This window comes from Primulina eburnea, chromosome 4, assembly GCF_022965805.1.
Source record: "Primulina eburnea isolate SZY01 chromosome 4, ASM2296580v1, whole genome shotgun sequence".
In the NCBI taxonomy this organism is placed as follows: domain Eukaryota; kingdom Viridiplantae; phylum Streptophyta; class Magnoliopsida; order Lamiales; family Gesneriaceae; genus Primulina; species Primulina eburnea.
In genome coordinates this window covers 2,395,900-2,418,686 of record NC_133104.1, presented here as the reverse complement: position 1 = coordinate 2,418,686, position 22,787 = coordinate 2,395,900, and the positions used below count along the sequence as shown (strand labels likewise).

The window sequence follows — 22,787 nt, the reverse complement described above, 5'->3', positions numbered from 1 at the left end:
GAAGTTGAACATACATATATATACACATGATCTTGTATTTATTCTTTTGTCTAACGTATACTATATTACTTTGAATCTTTTTTCTGTTTTTTTTTTTTTATTTTTGGCAGCGAGATTTTCGTACTCAAGCCCTCGATCATGTCCTAGCCATTTGAAAAGAATGGCACAGGCAAGAAATAGTGAAATGTCTAGAATCTGGACTAGATGTTCAGAAAGAACCAAATTGGTACCAAATTCGCCGTCTCTCTCAACTGGTTTCCGTTCGAGAACAGGATATGATAAAGAGCCAATAATTATGGACTATAATGATGCCAAAGAAGCACCAAATTCTCTTCAAGAAACTCGGGACATATTCTTCTCTGCATCACAGTTCAGACCGTCTGGGATTCGTCCTCCATCCCCGAAATTTGGCTTTTTCGACGAGGTTAACATGCATATAGATACCATGTTTTCTTGTTTCTTACATTTCTTGGATTCTCTGCCTTGTAATTCGACTCTGGAGTGCAGAAAACATCTCTCATTTCTCTTGGAGAGCCAAAAACAAGAAGCAATACTCCTCGAAAAGTTGAAATGCAAGGAACTAGTCCATTCGATGCCAAAGCACGTGAGTTTCGCTGTTCGCGTACCGATACACCGGCAAGTTCAGCTTGTGAAAAGCTTAAGAGGAACATTAAAAGATCAAAGGCTGCTCATGTGAATCCGCGTAATGCGACCAACGTCAAAGAAACATGCTGCTCAATCAAGAAAAAAAATGAGGATTCTAGCCGGAAGCTTTCGAAATATGATCCATTTTTATCCCAAGAAAATGGGAAGAAGAAGGCGTGCACTGATTCTAGAGATCGACATGGAAAACTATGCAGATATTTCGAAGCCATTGATCTGAAGCAAGACAACCGACAACAATCATCACTCTCATCAAACAAAAATAGAACCCCACTTACAGAAAAAGCACCCTCCATTTGCGACTACTCCAATACAAATTTAATTTGGTTTGAAACAAAATGAAGAGTTGGTGTACTACACCATAAAAGATATGTCCTTTCTAGGAAACTGAAATTCATCTTGTTTCTGCTCAATTTGGTGGTTTTTCGACATATTTGATGCATCCAAGGATGTGTGCATAATTTTACTGGAAATTTGTGCGGTATCATGTTTTCTTAATTGAAATAATATTAATATGATGTTTGATTAGATGGGCTTAAATATTCATGTAGTTCAACCCGACATGATAAGTTACGAGCTGACCCGTCCCATTAGTCCGTTTTAATGATCTTAATTTTCATGTCAGCATTATCTGATATCATATCGATTTTCAGTGTGAAAAAGTGTAAAAATACAAAATAAGCCAAGTTAGAGTAAAATTAGATAACAAATTTTAATTGATACTACATATGGTGACTAAGTTACCTTTTTCCCAATAAATTCGTGTGATTTGTTAATTTTGAAACGAACAATTTGATTATGAAATTGGTAATTTTAGTAACTGTCGTGCTTGGAGTTAAGATTGCAGATTTAAAATTAATTTTAATATTGAAGATAAAAAAATAACAAAAAATATCAATGAAATTATATTTGACGTGGTCCTATTTACTATCATAATTAAGTTATTATATGATTATGCAAATCCATTTGAATTTAATCTTTTCACACGGAAAGTGTGATGTCAATTATTACTCGCGCCAGTATATATTAACACTTCATAAATGATACAAATTTTCAAATATTTGATATGTGATATCGAAAAATGTTGACTTCATATCGAAAAATGCTAATGTGACATTGTGTTCAGATGCACGCCTGTACTCTATTGAAAAAATAATAAAAATGAGAAAAATAAAAATTAATCGACCAAAATCGTGAATTTATATATCGATAAGTATACCAGGAATGAAATATGTAAAACTTACGATACTAAAATTGTTATTTTCCCTTCCCGGTCATTGGAAAATATTTTCACTCGTGTAAAAATAATTTCATTTTTCCTAATATTATTGGCAAGTTCATTTTTAATCGAGTAGATGTGCATGTATTTTTTGGCACGATTAACAAGTTTGCAAAAAAAAAAAAATTTGTATTGTCTTATAAATGTTATTTTAAGAGTTTTCAGAAACATAGGAACAGAATCCTTAAACTCAAAAGATGTTGCAATGTCAAACGGTATGCTAGTTTCCAATTTTAAAAAACGTGTTATTTTAAACGGCTGATTCAAATTTTACAAAATCAAATAATTTGTGATTGTATAAAATTTTAACTTAAACAAATGATTTAAATTTTTAAAAAGTAATATATTTATAATATGATAAAAAATTTGTTTCGGTCATTTATGTTATCGAATTTACTCTTACGTTCATTATCTTTATTTTTGTAATTTTAATTCGTTTTCAGCCTAACAATATACTTCCTTGTAAAAAGTCAAAAAATACAGAACAAATGACCATAATTGTTAAAAAAAAATAAAAGTAATGTGATTTAAACACAAAAATGGTAACATAGTTGACTAAAACAAAAAAGAAATAAATACAAAAGATGAAAAAAAAAAAATTCATACATTAAAATATTCAAATTGAGGGTATATATGATTACATAATTAACGTTACTCCGTAGAACATAAAGAATTAGTCCTAATGAAAACATGGACCAACGTGTTGGCATGGTGAAACATGTATGGAAATAAATATAATTACTCGTGAAAGGTTAAACTCGGATTTCAAGGATGATTTTATGTTATATCGAGAGAAGAATTCCCGATGAATTTTTTACACAAGATGTTTACATAAATATCTTAATTTAAAACAAAAATATGAAACTCATCGATACTTTTATTTTAAAAATAGATGTTTGCACAAATATCTTGTTCAAATACAATCGGAGGGCATATATTCCAACTCCGTAAATCTTGAAAAGCTAGACTCATCGTTAGAAGTGGTATATCGTACCGTCACGAATATTGTTTATCATACACCATAGTCCATACCGAAAATTATGGTATAAAAAATTTAGTTCCGATATCGTACCAAAATTTTTGGTACATATAACTAACATACCGATTATACCGAAATTGTACGATATGTCGATACTGTATTGTACCGAAATTTTCGATATACTAAAAAATTCGATATTTTTTCTATTCGATAATCTCAATATACTAAAAATTCCAGTATTTTTCTTCCCCTACTCATCGTACCCTCTCAAGAACTGTGAGCCTCATAATCCACCAGACAACAACGATCCCGCACCCTTCTTCTCCAATCACAAATCGACAGCACATCCTTAAAAAAACCACCTGGTTTTTCCAACATGGTTTCAGGTTTTTTTAATCCCACGGTTCTTCTGTATCAAAATGCTGAATTTGCCCCATCTATTAATGTAACCCATAAAGTTTTTCCACTGAACGGAGACAACACTTGCAAGAAAGAGTTGAGTGATGAAATAATGAAATCCTGATGCTTTTTTGAACCAAGAGGGAACTCACATTTTAAGCTACGGGGTTTCTCTTTTTAGGTAATTTTTGCTTCTGATAAGTGTGGTTTGTTCGGTTTTTCAAGAAAAAAAAATGGGGAGAGGGAAAGTGGAAATGAAGAGGATTGAGAACAAGATTAACAGGCAGGTGACATTCTCAAAGAGGAGAGGTGGTTTGTTGAAGAAGGCCAATGAGATCTCTGTGCTCTGTGATGCAGAGGTTGCTTTGATTGTTTTTTCCCATAAAGGGAAGCTGTTTGAGTATGCTACCGATTTTTGGTAATCATCAACTTCCCTTTTCTTTTGATTATTTTCTGAAAGTTTTATTTAACTGATTTCTAAAAAATTACCCTTTTTTTGGGTGTAAGATCTATGGCATAATTTTCTGTGGAATTATGAGCTAAAAAAATAGGTTTTCTTTCTTTGCTGCAGCTGATGATTCTTGGTAATAATTATCAGCTAACCCTTTTCTTAATTTCTGTGTCTTTTCTGAACTTCACTTAACTAATCAATACGTGAAAACTATTCAATTTTAGTATAAGATCTGTGGTTTTTTGCTGAAATAATGAACAGTAGAAGTAGGGTTTTATTTTTTCTGGTATTATTTTCATGTTTCATATATGTATTGCGTGGCGCTTCTAAAATCTTTTTAGTTTTCACACCTTCATTGAGTTTCGCCTATTTTATTAACGTTTATTTATTATCTTTTTAGTGGTTATGGTTGAAATTTATTAATGGCGATCGAAGTATACACCTAGGTTTTATGTTGTATTAATTATATATGCATCACTGTTCTTCCGAAGTAAAACATTATAACATATAATTTAAGCTATATATGTTCATGCTGAAAAAGGTAAAAACTCATTTGTTGTTTTAGTGTATTTTCACCTTTTTACAGCTAAATATTTAATTTGTATAATTTTATCTGACGTAGAGAGAATATTTGATCTTGTTTTTAAAAATATTCCATTGAGAATATTTGATCTTGTTTTAAAAAATATTCCATTTAAATGTGAAAACTTACAAACAAAAACTTGTGTGGGACAATCTCACGAGTCGTATTTTGTGAGACAGGTCTCTTATTTAGGTCATCCATAAAAAAATATTACTTTTTATGCTAAGAATATTACTTTTTATTATGAATATCGGTAAGGTTGACCCGTCTCACAGATAAAGATTCGTGAAACCGTCTCACAAGAAACATACTCAGACACACGTACTATCGATATGTGTATACGCACACTACACACTACGTTTTGACACGGTGTATTCATAGGTTGTTTTTTACAAAACACGAGCAGGAACCGTTTCCGACTCGGGTTCCATGGGTTAGGATGTTCCCACAATTAACCATAACCGGCTAGACCAGTTCTTAAAACCAGCTGTCCATCCTTTATGGTTTCGGTTTCGGTTCGATCTTTGATTTTAATTTTTTGAATTATTGATTAAAAAAATTAACCAAATTTAAACCTCCAAAATTTAAATACTAAAAGAATATTTCAAAAATTAAGATTTTGTACTTAACCATGAAAGATTTAATGGAACTTGAATTTGAAAATAAAATTGCTAATTAAAATTTAAGAGAACAAAAACTTAACTTCCCATCTTCTTGATAACCATCTAAATCTGAACTAAAAGAATGAACCATCGGTCCGACGACAGCGAGATGACTAAGTTAGAGAAACCGTTGAACCGGTTAACTGGTTTAATTTTTTGACCAAAGTCGCATTATGGTTAAATCGGATCCTAACAATCTCTAACCCTTGGTCATCTGTAGATTCTTTGTTGGAAATAGCAACTAGTACGTACCAAGCTTGGAACAAAAAAGTTTGTCATTTTCTGGTTTCAGAAGAAGAAATGGATTATTACCCAGTTTGTGTCTGGAATTTGGGGGTATCCTAAGAGAATCCTCGGAACTAAAAAACGTCAGAACGACAATGGTTTCTTGATTAGAAGGGAATCATATCGATTGGACCGTAATCGGTCAACTCTACCGATATTCTTATGAATGACTCAAATAAGAGATCTGTCTCACAACAGATCTTTAGCTAATTTATCCTTGAAGAAAGATCGTTTCAAAAAGGTTAATTTTGTTGGAGTTTTAACAAAATTAAATTTATAAATCATGTGATTGAATTTATATAACATGTCAGGAATTCATGTCGAATTATCAAAAATTATAAATAGCAGTAAAAGTGCACCAAAATCCATTGATTAATCTAACGTTGTAGTTATGGATTTTCTGAGATAACAGAGAATCGACCATGATATTCTTGTCTTGGATGAGAGAAAGAGAGATCTAACATACATGTAGTACTGTATATATTTTTTGTCATTCTCTGTGCTTCATAGACCATAACCTTATATGATCTTAGCAATATCCGAATCATTATAAAAGACTTAATTGAACTGAGTTTCTACACATAAGATAGATCATTTCAATTTATTTAATACTTTGAAAACAAATAATTAATTAGATCACTGTATTAGATCTTTTGTTAGATAACTTGTCCATGTACGGTTAACTAATAATTAATATGTTATCTAACATATGTTAATATGTTAGATAACTTGTCCATGTGCATTTAACTAAATAACTTGACCTCGTTTTACATCAAATCTAAAATAAAAAGGAATATGTTACAACATGTGTCTATTCGGCCATTGTTTTTATAATTCTGCCAATAATTAATAGAGGGGCGATTTTTTTTTTTTTTTTTTTTGGTGTTGCATTGCAGCATGGACAAAATCCTTGAGAGGTACGAAAGATATTCGTTTGCAGAAAGACAATTACAAGTTGCAAATGAACCTGAGTCTCCAGTAAGTGCGTGCTGAAATGAATGTACAGCAGTAGCTTGTCTAATGGTTTTCTTTGTATTCTAATTTCATGCATGCATATATATATATATATGCATAGCTTCTAGAAAATAATGGTAACGCCGTTGCGTTCTTCTTCTGTACGTAGGCCGATTGGAGCGTAGAATACAACAGACTCAAGGCTAGAATTGAGCTCTTAGAAAGAAATCACAGGTAATTAATAGATAGAGTTGAACAGAAGATTTCAATATTAGTATATACAAAAAGAAGATATCGATGCACGATGCATTGCTTGTTGCCTTATGATTTTCATTTGCAGGAACTATATGGGAGAAGATATTGATTCCATGAACCAGAAAGATCTCCAGAACTTGGAGCAACAGCTGGACACCGCGCTTAAGAGCATTCGGAATAGAAAAGTATGATTCGTTTATTATTATCTTCGTTACATCTTATGCTCTGATATTTCGATACTCGACATGTCCGCTCTGAATACATCTCTTTAATTTACCAAAGAATCACCCTCACTTTTTAAATTATTTAAAAAAAAATTTGAACTATCAAACCTTATAAGATTTTTAAGTTTCCAAAATGAATGGAAGTACTTAATGAATCTATAAACTAACTTCTGGAGAGAGTTTTCCAACGAGATATGAATTGCATTATATTTCCCTTACAGAATCAACTCTTGTACGATTCAATATCTGAACTGCAGCGAAAGGTTAGTCATTTCATTTAAGCAGCAAAAACTTACAAAGTTAATCCTGGGGATGTAACCTGTTAGGGTTTTTTGTTTAATGACTCAATCGTTAATCATTAATAATAAAAAAATATTAATTTTCTCGTTAATGAAAGTACACTTTTATTATAGAAAAAGGATATATATAAATTAAATGATGAGGCAGGAACAAATTAAATGATAATTTCATTACAAGTATAAAGATAGTGAAATATATATGTTAGTCATGAAAAATGAAACTTTCACACTCTGAGAAAAGATTATAGTAGTAGTATGTCGTTGCGTAGTTCGACTAACGATGAAAAATGTGCAAGTTAATATGTTTAATCCGAATATAAGATCTTCTTGAATCGAGATTTCAAATGTTTGGACAGGAGAAAGCAATACAAGAGCAAAATAGCATGCTCGCAAAGAAGGTAATTAACTAACTGGAATTTTTTACTTACCCTTCATTTATTAAGATTGAAATTTAACCCTAATTCAACCTCAAAAACCAGCTCAATGATAAGATTTTCCAAGTCTATATATATAATTTTTAAAGACTTAATTCAGTCGATGTAGGACATTCAATATTATTCTTGCGAATAATCATGTTGATATTACTTGTTACGAGAACCCTTTAAATTTAAAAAATTTATTGTTTCGTGAATCCAAACAGATCAAAGAAAAGGAGAAGGAAAACGAGCAGCAGCCACCACGGGAGCTGCAAAATCAGATCCCTAATTTTGCATCAATGCCACCTCCATTCGTGATGGCTCCTCAACTTCCTCGTTTAAACATAGGGTAACTATATATAAATATATGTCTCTTCTCCCATCTACAATTTTACCTAAAACAAATCACAATTTGGCATAAATCATCTCTCCATCCGTTGTGGGAGAGACAAAGCACGACAAGAAATTCTGCATATAACAACACACATACGAGAACAGATTCTGTGAAAAACCGTTGTCGTATGTTTTTTAACAATGGTTTTAGCGAAAACCTGCAATTTAGCAAGACATCCAGACAATTATTTAGCAATATTAGTTAACGCCAAATTCTTGAATGTCATCCGTAATATATATACTAAGCTAGGAATCATTAGAGTTTGTATATATAGATCAAATAAACTAGGAAAATTATAAATTTAAATTCGTCGAGTATGTTATTCTCAACTTACTGTTAATTAGTTTCAGAAAGAAAAAAAAAACCCGGATTCGTTACAAGAATTCAAGATTGCACGATATCGGGATATGTCCACCAAATTTTTATTTATTGATCAGGTGAAAATATAATTTGTATACTCGTCAAGTATGTACGTACCTGAGATGTGATTACTTATAATTATAATTTAGCTTTTAAAATGTACGTACCTTTTATGGCATTGTAGTGATATGTACGAGACAGAAGATGCAGAAGCTAGAAGGAATGAGCTTGATCTCACACTTGATTCACTCTATTCCTGTCATCTTGGATGCTTCGCTGCCTGAAAACGACTCCGCTTCCACCGCGTTGGATCGCAGTGTGTGTCTATATATATATATACACACATATATATATATATATATGTTCCAAGTTGTTCTTCTTCTTCTTTTTGATTTCTGGGGGTCTATTTGAGTGTGTAATATTTGGTAACATCCTATGTACGCAGCTGCATGAGAAATTCACGAGTGTCTTTATGATGTCTGCATTGAAATCAAATGTTTCGGCAAGACTAATATGTGTGTGGTTTCTTGTGTAAATAATAATATAACTTTTCAAATTATAATTGTATTTTAATGGAAAATTATATAAACTTGTTTCACTAAAATAAAACAAGAAAGACTTTTATTTTTTTCCTATGAAATTCATTCTACAGTTTCGTTATAAAAATCCCACATAATTATTAATGTTATCTTTGTTTTCATGTTTAGAAAGCAATTTCCTAATTTTTAAAACAAAAAGAACTATTCTTTTATTTAGTTTTTCCTTTTTCCCCTAAAAACCCATTTTCAAACTTCTCAAGAGAGAAAAATGAAACACCTTATGTTTTTTATGATAATTATCTAATGAACTCCAATTTTAGGTGTTTTAGTCATATAACTTGATAATGTTTGGTTTTCATCTAATAACTCGATTTTTTTTGTTCTGGTACTTTTTTCTATCATAATTCATCAATTCATATAATATTATTTATTTGATAATAATATTCTCATACATAACTCTTGTTCAATAATAAACACATATCACATTCATTAAAATAAATATAAAAATAAATAAAGGGGAAATTAATAAAACAAAATATGCCTAATATTACTAAATCACATAAAAAAACTTGTACTTTCCCTTTATCTTTGATTAGATAGATTTTAATTGTATATTATAGGTTTTATTCTCATTATAAGAGTTATGTAAGATATATATAATCAATGTCAAATAAGCTATACAACCCTTGGGGTGAGAAAATGACCAAAATAATCCAAGTTATTAGATGAAAAACCAAATATTGACAATTTATTGGATTAAATTTTAAAAAAAACATGACAACTTACAACACTAAAATTGTAATTTTCTCTTGATTTTAATATTAATAGTTGTTGGTTGAAAGAAAAAAACAATTTATTTTTCATTGTATAATGAACAATTAACATTGTATATATTTGGTTAATTCAATAATACAATGAAAATATATTTCAATTAATTTACTTATTTAAAAATAGATTCGATTAATCTCACAAAAAATATAGTTTTAAATTTATCTAATATATTGGTTAAGAGTCTTGGGATAAAATATAATAAAATTCGACTGTATGGGTATTTTGGATCGTTCTCCAAAAGCCACAAAATTAGAATCAGACATAAGGACCCAGGCCCATTTAGAAAGCCCGCAAATAAAGCTAATTGAGTCATCGTCTTCTACAGAGTGCCCAAAGCCATAGTTGACTGGAATTCAGCGAGCTTCGATTTCTGCTAAAACCCTCGTTTTCATAATTTTTTTCCATCCAATTTGATTTGATTTTCATCACATTTGAACTTAAAAGGGATATTACGATCCCGGAAATCGACAAAAATGGCGAAATAATTCAGCTCAGGGAGGGCGAAGAAGAAGAAAAACAAGAGCAGCTGGCTTGTTTTAAAATCATTAGCGAAGAGAAGCAAAGTTCAGAAAGATAACCCGTTTGAGAGCATATGGTCGCGTCGAAAATTCAATATATCGGGGAAAAAACGAAAGGATGAGGAACGACGGCGCGTTGGGCTCTCTCGTTCTCTCTCCGTGCTAAAGGTTTCGTTTTTGTTGTTTTTGTAATTCATTTATGTCTTTCATGCTTTCCATTAGCATATATTTGTGTTTGGAGTGTGTGGTTGTGTTCTGTGCTGATTTATCTGAGTTGCTAATGCTCGTGTGTGCGCATGTTTTCTCTTGGATAATGTCATCATCTTCTGTTAAGATTGAAATTTGGACCTAACTCAATTGCTCAAGGGAGAGGATTGTCCAAGTCCATATATATAATTCCGACGATATTTATCCGATCGATGTGGGACGATTAACACAACTCTCTCACACTTAGGAATGAACATCTGGAGCGTGGAGTTTATAAATGACCCAATTATGAACAGAACGAGTGGCCTAATTATAGGCGGTCTAACACGTAACGGTAGAACCCAGACTCTGATAAGATTGAAACTTGGACCTAACTCAACCTCAAAAGCTAGCTTAAGGAGGATTATCCAAGCTCATATATACAACTCCAAAGTTATTTATCCAACCGTTGTGAGACGATTAACATGCCGATGAAAAAGTTTAATCGTTTCCTTGAAATTTATTTTCTTGATTTTTCATGAAATATAGTTCATTAAATGAAACCCTGATATGCTAGGAAGTAGGAAGAGCGTCGGAAGAGGATGGCTGGTGCCGACAGGCGACAACCCCAGTGATGAAGATAGAGATACTTCTGAGGATGATGAAGAATCTGCTAAGCGACCGAAACATTTATCTGGGGATGATCTTGGTGATTCCTTCTCTCGTAGTGTCAAATCAAAGCCTAAAGTAGGCTGGATTGATGAGGTTCCAAGAAAAGAAAATACTAGAGATCTTGAGAGGGAAGATGGCACGAGTTCTTGGGAATCTGAAGATGACGATGAGGGAAGCGAAGAAGGACAACAGTCATGACAAAGATGAGGAGTCTCAATCTCTCAAAGACTGGGAAAAAAGTGATGATGAAAATATCGACATTAATTTTGAGGATGATGAAGAAGAAGCATCAGAAGATTATGATAACGAGGAAGAAGATGAAGAAGCAGGAAAAGATGGTAGTGTCAAACTGGTGGATATCGTAGACCAGAAGAAGTCTTCAGAAAGCAAAGGCAAACAAAACATTGGCAACTGTTGCTGCAGAGAATCGAAAGAAAATGCAAGTATGAATTTAATATATTTGGATTGTCTGTGTTTTTGTGGTTGACAAGTGAAGTAATATTATTGATATATGATTTTAAATTTTCGTTTTTTCGTGGATATCTGGCTACTGATTTATCGGCCTGTCATTTATTATTTTTATTCCTTACATATGCCTCAATCTTCATCCATGACAGGGAAAAGTTGTTGATCTTCTCTGAAGACACTCTTTCTGTGGAGGTTATGGTCCATGATTTTCCCATGCTCCGATTTCCGTCATGCGGTTGTGATCCCAGCAATCTTGTTGATGTCTGAATACCTCATGCGGTGTCGAATAATCTCTGGCCGGGATGTTGCAATTGGATCCTTCTTATGCTCTATGTTACTTTCTGTGAGTATACCTATTGGAGTTTGTTTTCCCCTTGTTTGATTTACGTCGATATGCTGTATTAGATCTGTATCATTTGAAGAATCGCAGTCGCGGCATACAAGTAACTTTTCAATTGCGCTATCGGTCTTGCTGCTGTGGGTTGGATACCAGTTCCTTTACATGAAAACTATTTCATATTCCAGACTTCTCCTAGCTTTCTCTTCCTAATCATGACTATATACTTGGAATAACTGTTTTGCAGATCAGCAGACAATCCCAAAAGCTCTGCCCCGAGGCAATTTTGTTCATTGAAACTATATATGCCAATGACAGCGATCTTAATAATAAACATGTATGTCAAGATTCACAGGTTTGCTTTCAGTAATTTCTGTCATTAACCTATGGAACAATTTGTAGAACGGTTGCCGACTCGCAATTTGTGTTCTTGGGCGAAGAAATCACTGTTTGATAATATTGTTACAACACAGTTGTGTCGTCTCATGGAAGTGAAAGCACTAAAACCATTTCTCCGACTGCAAGTTCGTGGTGAAGAGATCAATTCCTTGGACTTCATGTCAATGGACTCGCGTGCTGATTCCCCGTCTTTTACTTCGGATATTTTCAGGTCGTTAAATTCTTCATGACTCTACATACGTGTATGATCTGCATATTTCATGAACCAAGCTCCAATTTTATTTCAGCTCTATTTATCATTGTTAACTAATATCAGAAGAATGAAATATTAAAATGATGGCTCCACTTTTATGCAAGGGTTTTGGTGACACTTTTACATTCATCGTAGCATATCCAACCTACGATGTTCTTGTCTGGAAGCTGTTCTCTATATGATAATGAAGTCCATTTACACGCAGGGTCAGCGTACTTTTTTCGAGTATAGCAACTCTGAAAGGTTTGTCAGCTAATCCGAAGGATTCAAACCCTTCCCGGAGATATTTTCACCAGTCTCCCAATTATTACTTCAACTGGCAGAACAAGATCACATCCCAGATGCATTGAAGGTTGAAATCAAAGAAGCCATCAAACACATAAAAAACAAATCTCAAGAAACCTACTTGCTACGACATCCTCTACGTTGGAAAAGCAGAAGATCGTCAAAACAGAAGTTCCGAAGTTTGAAGAAAAGTATATCTTTATATCTGACCTCATTTTCTCTCTGCCACAAAATATAGAGAATGATAGCCATCGATTAAAATGTTTATGGTTCTTGATATTTCACGTGCAGCTTTGTGAAAGGAAGAGATTACAAACCAGATCGTGAGCGAGCTGAGAGGAAAAACTGAAGAAACGCTTAAAACAGGAAGCTAAAGGTGCTGCACGTGAAATGCGCAAGTATAATCACTTATTGTTGGATGCGAAGGAGAAGAACAAGCCCGGATGGATAATACCTTGGAGGGTTCATTCTTCTGATAATCACTTATTGTTGTCATGTAATAATCACTGATTGTTGTCATGTAAGTTGTACGTGTTTGTTAGAAATAAAATTAATCAGCATTCGTATTTTAAATAGTTCATAGCATTAAAATAAAGACTGAATTTACTAACAGTTGAAACATCACACAAAACTCATACAACTTAACATCAAACTAAAATAATCAACCAGGAACGAAATACTTGAAATAGTACCGAATATTATCATCCATGCAGAAATCAAACATAAGATATTGCATGCAACTTCAGTTATCATTAGCGAAGACGGCGAAAATGATCAGCGGGATCACGCTCAAAATCGTCCCTAAAAATCCTGTAATCCCTCCCTGGCGCTTTCATCGTCTTCCTCTCCGGCTCGAGAAGTTTGGACAAACCCCAGGCAGCCAAGGATAAGGCTGCCAATGCTGCTATGTTCTTTATCAACTCATCCCTCTTTTCTTCTGTTTTCTGGCATGTCGAAGCATCTTCGCGGCTTTCGGAGGCACCCATTGTTTGTGTAATTCTGCTGAACAGATTCTTGAGTCCTATTTGAGGATAAAACTGAGGATGGAACTTGGAAGGGTTTATTAATTATATAGGCGCAGATCTGATGATTCTTTTGAAACTTGGAGCAATTTCCACTGAGTGGTATTAAGTAGATTGGAATGTAAAGAGTCGGAGATAAGTTGAAAAGACCTGGCAAAGTATTGATTTCATTGTTTTATAATTTGAGGAATTTCTGGCCTAATTTCTACCTAAGAACTTCCGTTAATTCAAAGGAGTAAGTCTCATGTGAGACCGTCTCACGGATTTTAATCCGTGAGACGGGTCAACCCTACCCATATTCACAATATAAAGTAATACTCTTAGCATAAAAAGTAATACTTTTTCATGGATGACCCAAATAAGAGATCTGTCTCACACATACGACCCGTGAGCCCGTCTCACACAAGTTTTTGCCAATTCGAAGTTATTCAATGTAATATTAAAGGTATTCACTATTATTCACATTTTACATTACTTATATTATATAAGCAGGTATTACGGGTTCGGGCCGTGAAAGGTTTTATATTATACAATTTTCAATGAGATGTGATTTTCGGAAGACTGGATTTGGAACGTAAAGAATCGGGAGAGAACTTGAAAGGACTTGGGGGACCTCGGGATTGGACATTTGTTTTCCAGTAATGTTAATGAATTTTAATTTTCAGAATTTATTTCGACTTTTAATATTTTTTTAATGCGAATCTGGGTTGCGAGCGTACCCATACGCAGTGAAAGTTAAACTAATGATCGATAAATCTGTATTAAGTTACTATTCAACAACAACAAAATTCAAAAATATCTTATTAAAAATAATGTTTTTATACTCCTTGGATTTATGTGTGTTTTTTATGATGAAATTCGATACAAAATATTGAAAATTTTGTACGATTATATGATATTTGAATAGCATGTGTGACAATAATATATGATTTTTAGTACCCAAATATGTATAATAATTATTGGTATTAATGACACTTCTTTTCTCAAATGAAAATCGATGCAAAACATTGAAACTATATAAAGTACTAATATATGATATTCAAGTATCATATGTTTCTGATCTAATACTAATGTATGATTTATAATACTCAAACATATATAACAAGTATTAATATTAATAAATTATTTTTTCGGATGAAAATCATCATAAAACTTTATAAATGTGGTACTAATATACTATATTTCAGTATCAATTCTTTCAGATATAGTACTAATATGTTATTTGAGTACTCAAAGAAGTATAACAAATATTGATATTAATATGATATCTTTTGTATCAGATATGAAACAATTATTACTTAAATATAATATAGTAATATCAGATTTTTAATGTTTTTTATCAAATTTTGTACGAGAAAACACGTGTGGCTTTATAAAGTGAAAAAATAGGTTTTGTGTGATCAGAGACGACATAAATTTTTTTTATCGGACAAAAACTGAACACAAACTAATGTTTGGATTTAGAGATTTAAACGCAAATCTCCCTTAATATATATAATGTGGTACAATGTAGAAGTAAACTAGTAAAGTAACGTTGACTTTTATTCTCCACACTTTGATGTCGACACAATATCGTATCATTAAAAGAAATTAGTTAAAATTAAGATTTAAGTTTTGATTAAATAATTATTTATGTTATTTTAAATTTTATATTCTCACAATAATTAAATTAACTTGAGTTGCAAAAAGATGTACTGCTTTTTTTTCTTTACGTACTCTCATGTTTAATAGTAGCAGCTGTCGGCACACGCATCAACGTAATTACAAACATTTTCTGAATGCCTAGACATTCCTGGAGTGGCGCACAATTAATGACGGAGTCAGGATTATTAATCTATCCACGTTATGATTTTAAACTATGAAATTTTTTAATTTTTTAAATTGAGTCGCCCGAACTAATATCAAATTATCTAAAATTAATATATATAAAAAATTTAAAAAAATTATGTCACCCGTGTTTTATATATATGGCTCCCAAAACCTATGTATCATGGTATAACTCAAACATAAATAATCTAAACAAAAATATCAAAATTATACATCTAATAAGTGGTGTCGCTTCAGCGGCGCTCAAGTCTCAACACGCTGAATACACAAAATATAATAATAATAATAATAATAATAATAATAATAAATATATCGAATAATAACCAAGGGAGTTGAGGATGTCACGAATTAGGAAGTTTCTAAGCAATTTTCCATGTTTGCTCAAGTATATCCAAATGTGATCAGGCAATGCAATCCACCAACGAAAGCACGAAGTAATCAAATATTTAAATATTAATTAAATTATGATTCACCGGTCGTTTAAAATTTAAGCTATGTTTGGTGCGTAGGATAAAATAACTAATTGGATTGATGTCAAAAACTCAAGGTGAGGATATGTGAGAGCCCATTTCCCCTCAAAGCCCAAATGTAAACACCCAAGCCCAGCCCATTTGTTTTATTAATTAATTAAATAATATAAAATCATGTGCAGAAAGTAAAAGAAAGAATCAGAAAGCTCCCGTAACTTCTGTCCGTGAAAGTCAAACGATTTTTCCGCCTTTGACCGCCCGTAACTCCACCGTCAGTCATCGATTTTCGAAAGTAAGCATAGTTTTGGAATCTTCTCGACGAGGGCTACGTTTTGGTACCCATATTGAAAGGTTTCTCGACCCTGTTCGAAAACCCGTATCCCTTTTCTCCGTCGAATTGCCGCCCGTACGTCGCCGGAATTCGGAAATTGACTGAGGGTTTTTGTTCCCTATGTCATAAGCTTCGTTTTGGTAGATATATTGAGGTACAAATCAGGATTCCCGCAAGGTTGTGTATTTTTGCTGGGTTAAATTTGGTACCAATATTGATAATTGTTATGTTATTGATTGTAGGTACGAGAATTGAGCCGATTTGAGGTATCTATCAGATTTTCGGAATTTATTTGGGATTAATTTCGAAAATTCAGAAATATATAATCGGATTTTCGAATTTTAGTGTTCAATAATTAGGTGTTTCGATACTGTAGAATAGGTCATGCCGAAATTTCTGTAGGCCCAAAATGGAAAATTTTTAATCGCTTTCGCTATTTACGTTAATAAATCCTGGTTGTTTGATCATTAAACGTTAATTAGGAGCACGGGCCCCCACAGTTGGTATCAGAGCGTAACTGGGATATGCTCGAATTAGAGTCTAGGGCACTTGAGTCTAGACACAAATAACATGATTGTGCATGTGTTTGACTATTTGCTCTTATTTGAATTATTTGGTGTGATTTCTTTGAATTTGCCTGACGATTAGCTGATTAGGCATGATATGTAGTTTAGAAATTGCCCATTAATTTCTTTTACCTGTTATCTGCCTGTGTATTTAATCCTCGTGTCTTGTAGAATGGCACCTGGAGGAAGAGGTAGAAAAGGGAAGGAAATAGCGCAAGAATCTGAGGCACAAAATGTTCGAGGACTTGCTGATATCATTAGAGGTAGACGTGGTCGACCTCGAGGACAAGTCGCTCAAAACATTGAAGAAGAAGTGTACCAAGAACCTCCTCGACCTGAAAGACCTGGAGCTAGACAGGCAGTGATTGAGCAAGAAGTGGAACAGCTGACACAGAAAGTTGGAGGAATGCAGTTAATAATTTCGCAGTTCCAAGAATTACGTCCTCCAAAATTCTTTGGCAACGAGAGCGGAGAAAAAGCAGCAGGCTGGCTGAAAAGCATAAATCATCTATTTAATTTGATGGTGTATTCCCAAGATATTAAATTGAAGCTTGCCATCTACCAACTGAAAGACCGAGCACAACTCTGGTGGGAAGCCACAGAGGAAGCAATGAAGGACTCTGGTGAAATTATTACTTGGGATGCATTTCGTGCTCACTTTACCCAAGAATATGCACCACCGTCATATTATGCTGCTAAAGAAGAAGAGTTCAATCAGTTGGTGCAGGGAAACAAATCAGTGGTGGAATATGCTTCACAGTTTTCTGCTCTTTTGCCCTATGTTCCACATGTTGCTAGGAATGATCAGGCTAAACTATCACGTTTTCTGCATGGGTTGCAACGGACTGTTCATACTTTGGTAATGACTGGATCGTCTAATACGTATATTCAAGCAGTGGAAAAGGCGAGGAAAATTGAAGCAAGTTTGCTCAGAGGAGACCCACAGCCAGGTCCATCATCTGGTTCTCAGGGATCTGGTAGTAGTATGTCAATGCCAGTGGATTTACCTCCATATCAGCCTGTACAGTCATACCAACAACCCAAACAGCAGAGGTACAAGGTAAAAGGAAAGCAATTCAAGAAGAAGTCTCAATCCAGCTCTTCCAGTTCAGGAAGTGCACGAGGAGGAGGTTCGGTTGGGTCGTCTAGCACTGTGCATTGTGACCGATGTGGTGGTCGACATTTTAGTTCCCAATGTGTAGGAGTACAGGGATCTTGTTACGTTTGTGGTCAAGTTGGGCATTTTGCCAGAGTATGCCCTAATGCACAAAGACAGCAATTTCAGCCACAACAGTCTGGACAAGTTCCCCGTGGACCAGTCTTTAGACCATATGCTCCTACCCAGTCATTTCAGCAATCCGGTTATCCACCTCCTAGAGGTCCTATTCAGCAACCATTTCCAGGGCCGCAGCAAGCTCAAGTCCATGCTTTGACTCAGGACCAGGCCCAGGATGCACCAGGCGGAGTTATTGCAGGTATTTGCTATGTTTTCGATTATCCTGCACGTATATTGATAGACACTGGAGCATCTCATTCATTTTTATCTGCTGCATTTGTTGATGAGCATGAGATTGCTACTATTCCGTTGTTGGATACTGTGTCTGTGGCTACTCCTGCCGGTGTATACTTGATGTCTCGTGAGATAGTCATAAATTGTGTGATTAGATTTGAGGATAATATTATGATAACTAATCTAATCAAGTTAGACATGTCTGATTTCGATTGTATCCTCGGTATGGATATATTGACGAATTATCGAGCTACTGTGGACTGTTTCCATGGAATTGTCAGATTTAGACCGTATTATGGCAGCAAATGGAATTTTTATGGTTATGATTCACAGTCTCGAATTCCATTAGTATCTGCAATGGAAATGTTCAGATTGTTGTCAATCGGCAACGAAGGATTTTTGATCTATGCTCTTGATGCAACACGGGAAGAACAATTGAAAGTTTCAGACATTCCCGTTGTCAAGGATTTTCCTGATGTATTTCCTAATGAGATTCCGGGTTTTCCGCCTCAAAGGGAAATAGATCTTAGCATTGAATTGATGCCAGGGACAAATCCTATATCTAGAGCACCATATCGTTTAGCTCCGACAGAGTTGAAAGAACTCAAAGAACAACTTCAGGATTTACTGGAGAAAGGCTATATCAGACCAAGTATGTCGCCTTGGGGAGCTCCAGTATTGTTCGTAAAGAAGAAAGACGGAACGATGAGAATGTGCGTCGATTATCGGCAGTTGAACCGGGCTACTGTGAAGAATAAGTATCCTCTGGCGCGTATTGACGACTTGTTTGATCAGTTGCAGGGTACTTCTGTGTATTCCAAGATTGACCTTCGTTCCGGCTATCATCAGCTTAGAGTCCGAGAAGAAGATGTTCCTAAGACAGCATTTCGGACACGTTATGGACACTACGAATTCTTAGTTGTGCCTTTCGGTTTGACTAATGCACCCGCAGTGTTTATGGATTTAATGAACCGTGTATTCCGAGAATTCATCGATAAATTCGTTATCGTTTTTATTGATGATATCTTGATTTATTCCAAGTCAAAGAAAGAGCACGAAAAACATTTGACACTAGTTCTCCAAACACTTAGAGAAGCGCAGTTGTATGCCAAATTTTCTAAGTGTGAGTTCTGGTTGGACAGAGTTTTATTTTTGGGCCATGTTATATCAGCACAAGGAGTATCTGTTGATCCTAGTAAAGTCGAAGCTGTTATTAATTGGCCTAAACCAACCAATGTGTCTGAAATTCGAAGCTTTTTGGGATTAGCTGGGTATTATAGGCGTTTCATTGAAGGATTTTCTAGAATAGCTAGGCCTATGACCCAGTTGACACAGAAAGATCGACGTTTTGTGTGGATTGCAGAATGTGAGTCTAGTTTCCGGACTTTGAAAGAAAAGTTGACCACATCTCCCGTGCTAGCCTTGCCTTCAGGCTCAGGTGGATTTGTTGTTTGTACAGATGCTTCTCTAAATGGACTGGGTTGTGTTTTGATGCAAAATGGGCGAGTGATTGCATATGCATCTCGTCAGTTGAAGCCACATGAGACTCGATATCCAGTTCATGATTTGGAGTTAGCTGCCATTGTGTTTGCATTGAAGATATGGCGTCATTATCTGTACGGAGAACAGTTTGTGATTTATTCTAATCACAAGAGTCTGAAGTATCTTTTCACACAGTCTGACTTGAATATGAGACAGCGTTGATGGTTGGAATTGCTTAAAGACTTTGATTGTGAGATTCAGTACCAGCCAGGACGAATGAATCAAGTTGCAGATGCTTTGAGCAGAAAGGTTCAGCCTAAAATGTTGACATCTTTGACTATTTCAAAAGTTCATGAGCATTTGGGAACTTCAGGATGGACTTATCAGTCTAAGGGCGACTACTTTATAGTTTCATCTATTCAAGTTGAACCACAGATTGTTTCTAAAATCAAAGCAGCACAGAGAACTGATCCGCATGTTCATAGATTGAAAGAATTGACTCAGACAGGTCAATCAGACAAGTTCAGTGTTGCTTCAGATGGATGTCTGCGCTATAATGGTAGACTTGTGGTTCCGAATTTGATAGATTTGAAAGAATCTATACTTCGTGAAGCTCATTGTAGTCGGCACAGTGTTCATCCTGGAATCAGAAAGATGTATCATACCTTGAAATCTCATTACTGGTGGGAAGGTATGAAGAAAGACATTTCTGACTTTGTGGCTAGATGTTTGACGTGCCAACAGGTTAAAGCTGAGAGAATGAGACCTGGTGGTATGTTACATAGTCTTGAAGTGCCACAGTGGAATTGGGAGCATATTGCTATGGATTTTGTGACACACCTACCTCTTTCTAATCGTGGTTGTGATGCGATTTGGGTGATTGTGGATAGATTATCTAAATCAGCCCATTTTATTCCTTATGATCGTACTTGTACTTATAAGAAAATGGCGAAAATGTACATCGATCATGTGGTGAGATTGCATGGTGTGCCTGTAACCATAGTATCAGATCGTGATCCCAGGTTTGCTTCGAAGTTTTGGGGTAGATTGCAATCAGCATTGGGTTCAAAGTTGGCGATGAGTACTGCATATCACCCACAGACAGATGGTCAGTCTGAAAGGACCATTCAGACACTCGAGGACATGTTGCGAGCAGTCGTGATGGATTTCAGGGGTGGTTGGCAGGAATCATTGTCACTTGTTGAATTCTCTTACAATAACAGCTTCCAAGCAACCATCGGAATGGCACCATTTGAAGCCTTGTACGGTAGAAAATGTAGATCTCCGATATGCTGGGAAGATGTAGGAGAAAGACAGATGTCAATGCCAGAATTTATTCAAGAAATGAAAGACAAGGTTGAAATGATCAGGAAAAGAATGAAAGCAGCTCAAGATCGTCAAGCCAGCTATGCTAATAAAAGGCGTAGGCCTTTAGAATTTCAGGTTGGCGATCAGGTTTTCTTGAAAGTATCACCGTTTCGTGGTACTATGAGATTTGGGCGCAAAGGGAAGCTAGCTCCGCGTTATATTGGTCCATATGCGATTGTTGAGAGGATTGGCACGTTGGCTTATCGTTTGGACTTGCCGCAGAGTTTGTCTGCGATACATGATGTGTTTCATGTATCTATGTTACGAAAGTATGAGCCAGATCCTTCTCATGTCTTGAGGACTGATGAGGTGGAGTTGGATAGTTCCCTTAGCTATGTTGAGCATCCAGTGCAAATTCTTGATCGCAAAGTGAAGCAACTGAGGAATAAGACGATTCCATTGGTTATGGTGCAGTGGAGTAGACATGGGAGAGAAGAAGCTACATGGGAATTAGAGGCTAAGATGCGTCAGGAATGGCCTCATTTGTTTGAAAATGTAATAAATTATTCCATGTATTCTGATTTCCCTATGTACTATCAGTGGTAAATGTTTATAAATCACTTTTGTATAAATGTTGTGTATGCTAGATTTCGAGGACGAAATCTTTTATTAGTAGGGGAGAATGTGAGAGCCCATTTCCCCTCAAAGCCCAAATGTAAACACCCAAGCCCAGCCCATTTGTTTTATTAATTAATTAAATAATATAAAATCATGTGCAGAAAGTAAAAGAAAGAATCAGAAAGCTCCCGTAACTTCTGTCCGTGAAAGTCAAACGATTTTTCCGCCTTTGACCGCCCGTAACTCCACCGTCGGTCATCGATTTTCGAAAGTAAGCATAGTTTTGGAATCTTCTCGACGAGGGCTACGTTTTGGTACCCATATTGAAAGGTTTCTCGACCCTGTTCGAAAACCCGTATCCCTTTTCTCCGTCGAATTGCCGCCCGTACGTCGCCGGAATTCGGAAATTGACTGAGGGTTTTTGTTCCCTATGTCATAAGCTTCGTTTTGGTAGATATATTGAGGTACAAATCAGGATTCCCGCAAGGTTGTGTATTTTTGCTGGGTTAAATTTGGTACCAATATTGATAATTGTTCTGTTATTGATTGTAGGTACGATAATTGAGCCGATTTGAGGTATCTATCAGATTTTCGGAATTTATTTGGGATTAATTTCGAAAATTCAGAAATATATAATCGGATTTTCGAATTTTAGTGTTCAATAATTAGGTGTTTCGATACTGTAGAATAGGTCATGCCGAAATTTCTGTAGGCCCAAAATGGAAAATTTTTAATCGCTTTCGCTGTTTACGTTAATAAATCCTGGTTGTTTGGTTATTAAACGTTAATTAGGAGCACGGGCCCCCACAGGATATATAATGTGTTGTGATAAATCATGTTTTGTGGTAAGATTTTAATGAGTATGATAAATTTTACAATTTTTGTTGTTGAGACAAAAATACACTAAACTAGCATTGATGACAATTTGGTATATAAAATGATATTTGTGTGTTTTCAAAATC

At 34.8% G+C, this 22,787-nt stretch overlaps 3 protein-coding genes and 1 pseudogene across 3 annotated transcripts; all 4 read left to right on the top strand.

Annotated features, from left to right (window-relative positions):
• Positions 1-115: 115 nt before the first annotated feature.
• Positions 116-1,085, top strand: LOC140829683 (uncharacterized). The gene is made up of 2 exons (XM_073192989.1): positions 116-424; positions 508-1,085. The coding sequence occupies exons 1-2, from the start codon at positions 161-163 to the stop codon at positions 1,003-1,005; spliced, it is 762 nt and encodes a 253-aa protein (XP_073049090.1). The 5' UTR covers positions 116-160; the 3' UTR covers positions 1,006-1,085.
• A 2,254-nt stretch (positions 1,086-3,339) lies between these two features.
• On the top strand, positions 3,340-8,746 carry LOC140829682 (agamous-like MADS-box protein AP1). The gene is made up of 8 exons (XM_073192988.1): positions 3,340-3,738; positions 6,198-6,279; positions 6,425-6,489; positions 6,596-6,695; positions 6,956-6,997; positions 7,390-7,431; positions 7,674-7,798; positions 8,388-8,746. The coding sequence occupies exons 1-8, from the start codon at positions 3,554-3,556 to the stop codon at positions 8,485-8,487; spliced, it is 741 nt and encodes a 246-aa protein (XP_073049089.1). The 5' UTR covers positions 3,340-3,553; the 3' UTR covers positions 8,488-8,746.
• A 2,107-nt stretch (positions 8,747-10,853) lies between these two features.
• LOC140829594 (uncharacterized) lies at positions 10,854-13,903 on the top strand (annotated as a pseudogene).
• Positions 13,904-17,079: 3,176 nt separating this feature from the next.
• LOC140829593 (uncharacterized) lies at positions 17,080-21,813 on the top strand. The gene is made up of 6 exons (XM_073192908.1): positions 17,080-18,539; positions 18,699-19,130; positions 19,560-19,783; positions 20,408-20,855; positions 20,922-21,092; positions 21,180-21,813. The coding sequence occupies exons 1-6, from the start codon at positions 17,080-17,082 to the stop codon at positions 21,811-21,813; spliced, it is 3,369 nt and encodes a 1,122-aa protein (XP_073049009.1).
• Positions 21,814-22,787: the final 974 nt, after the last annotated feature.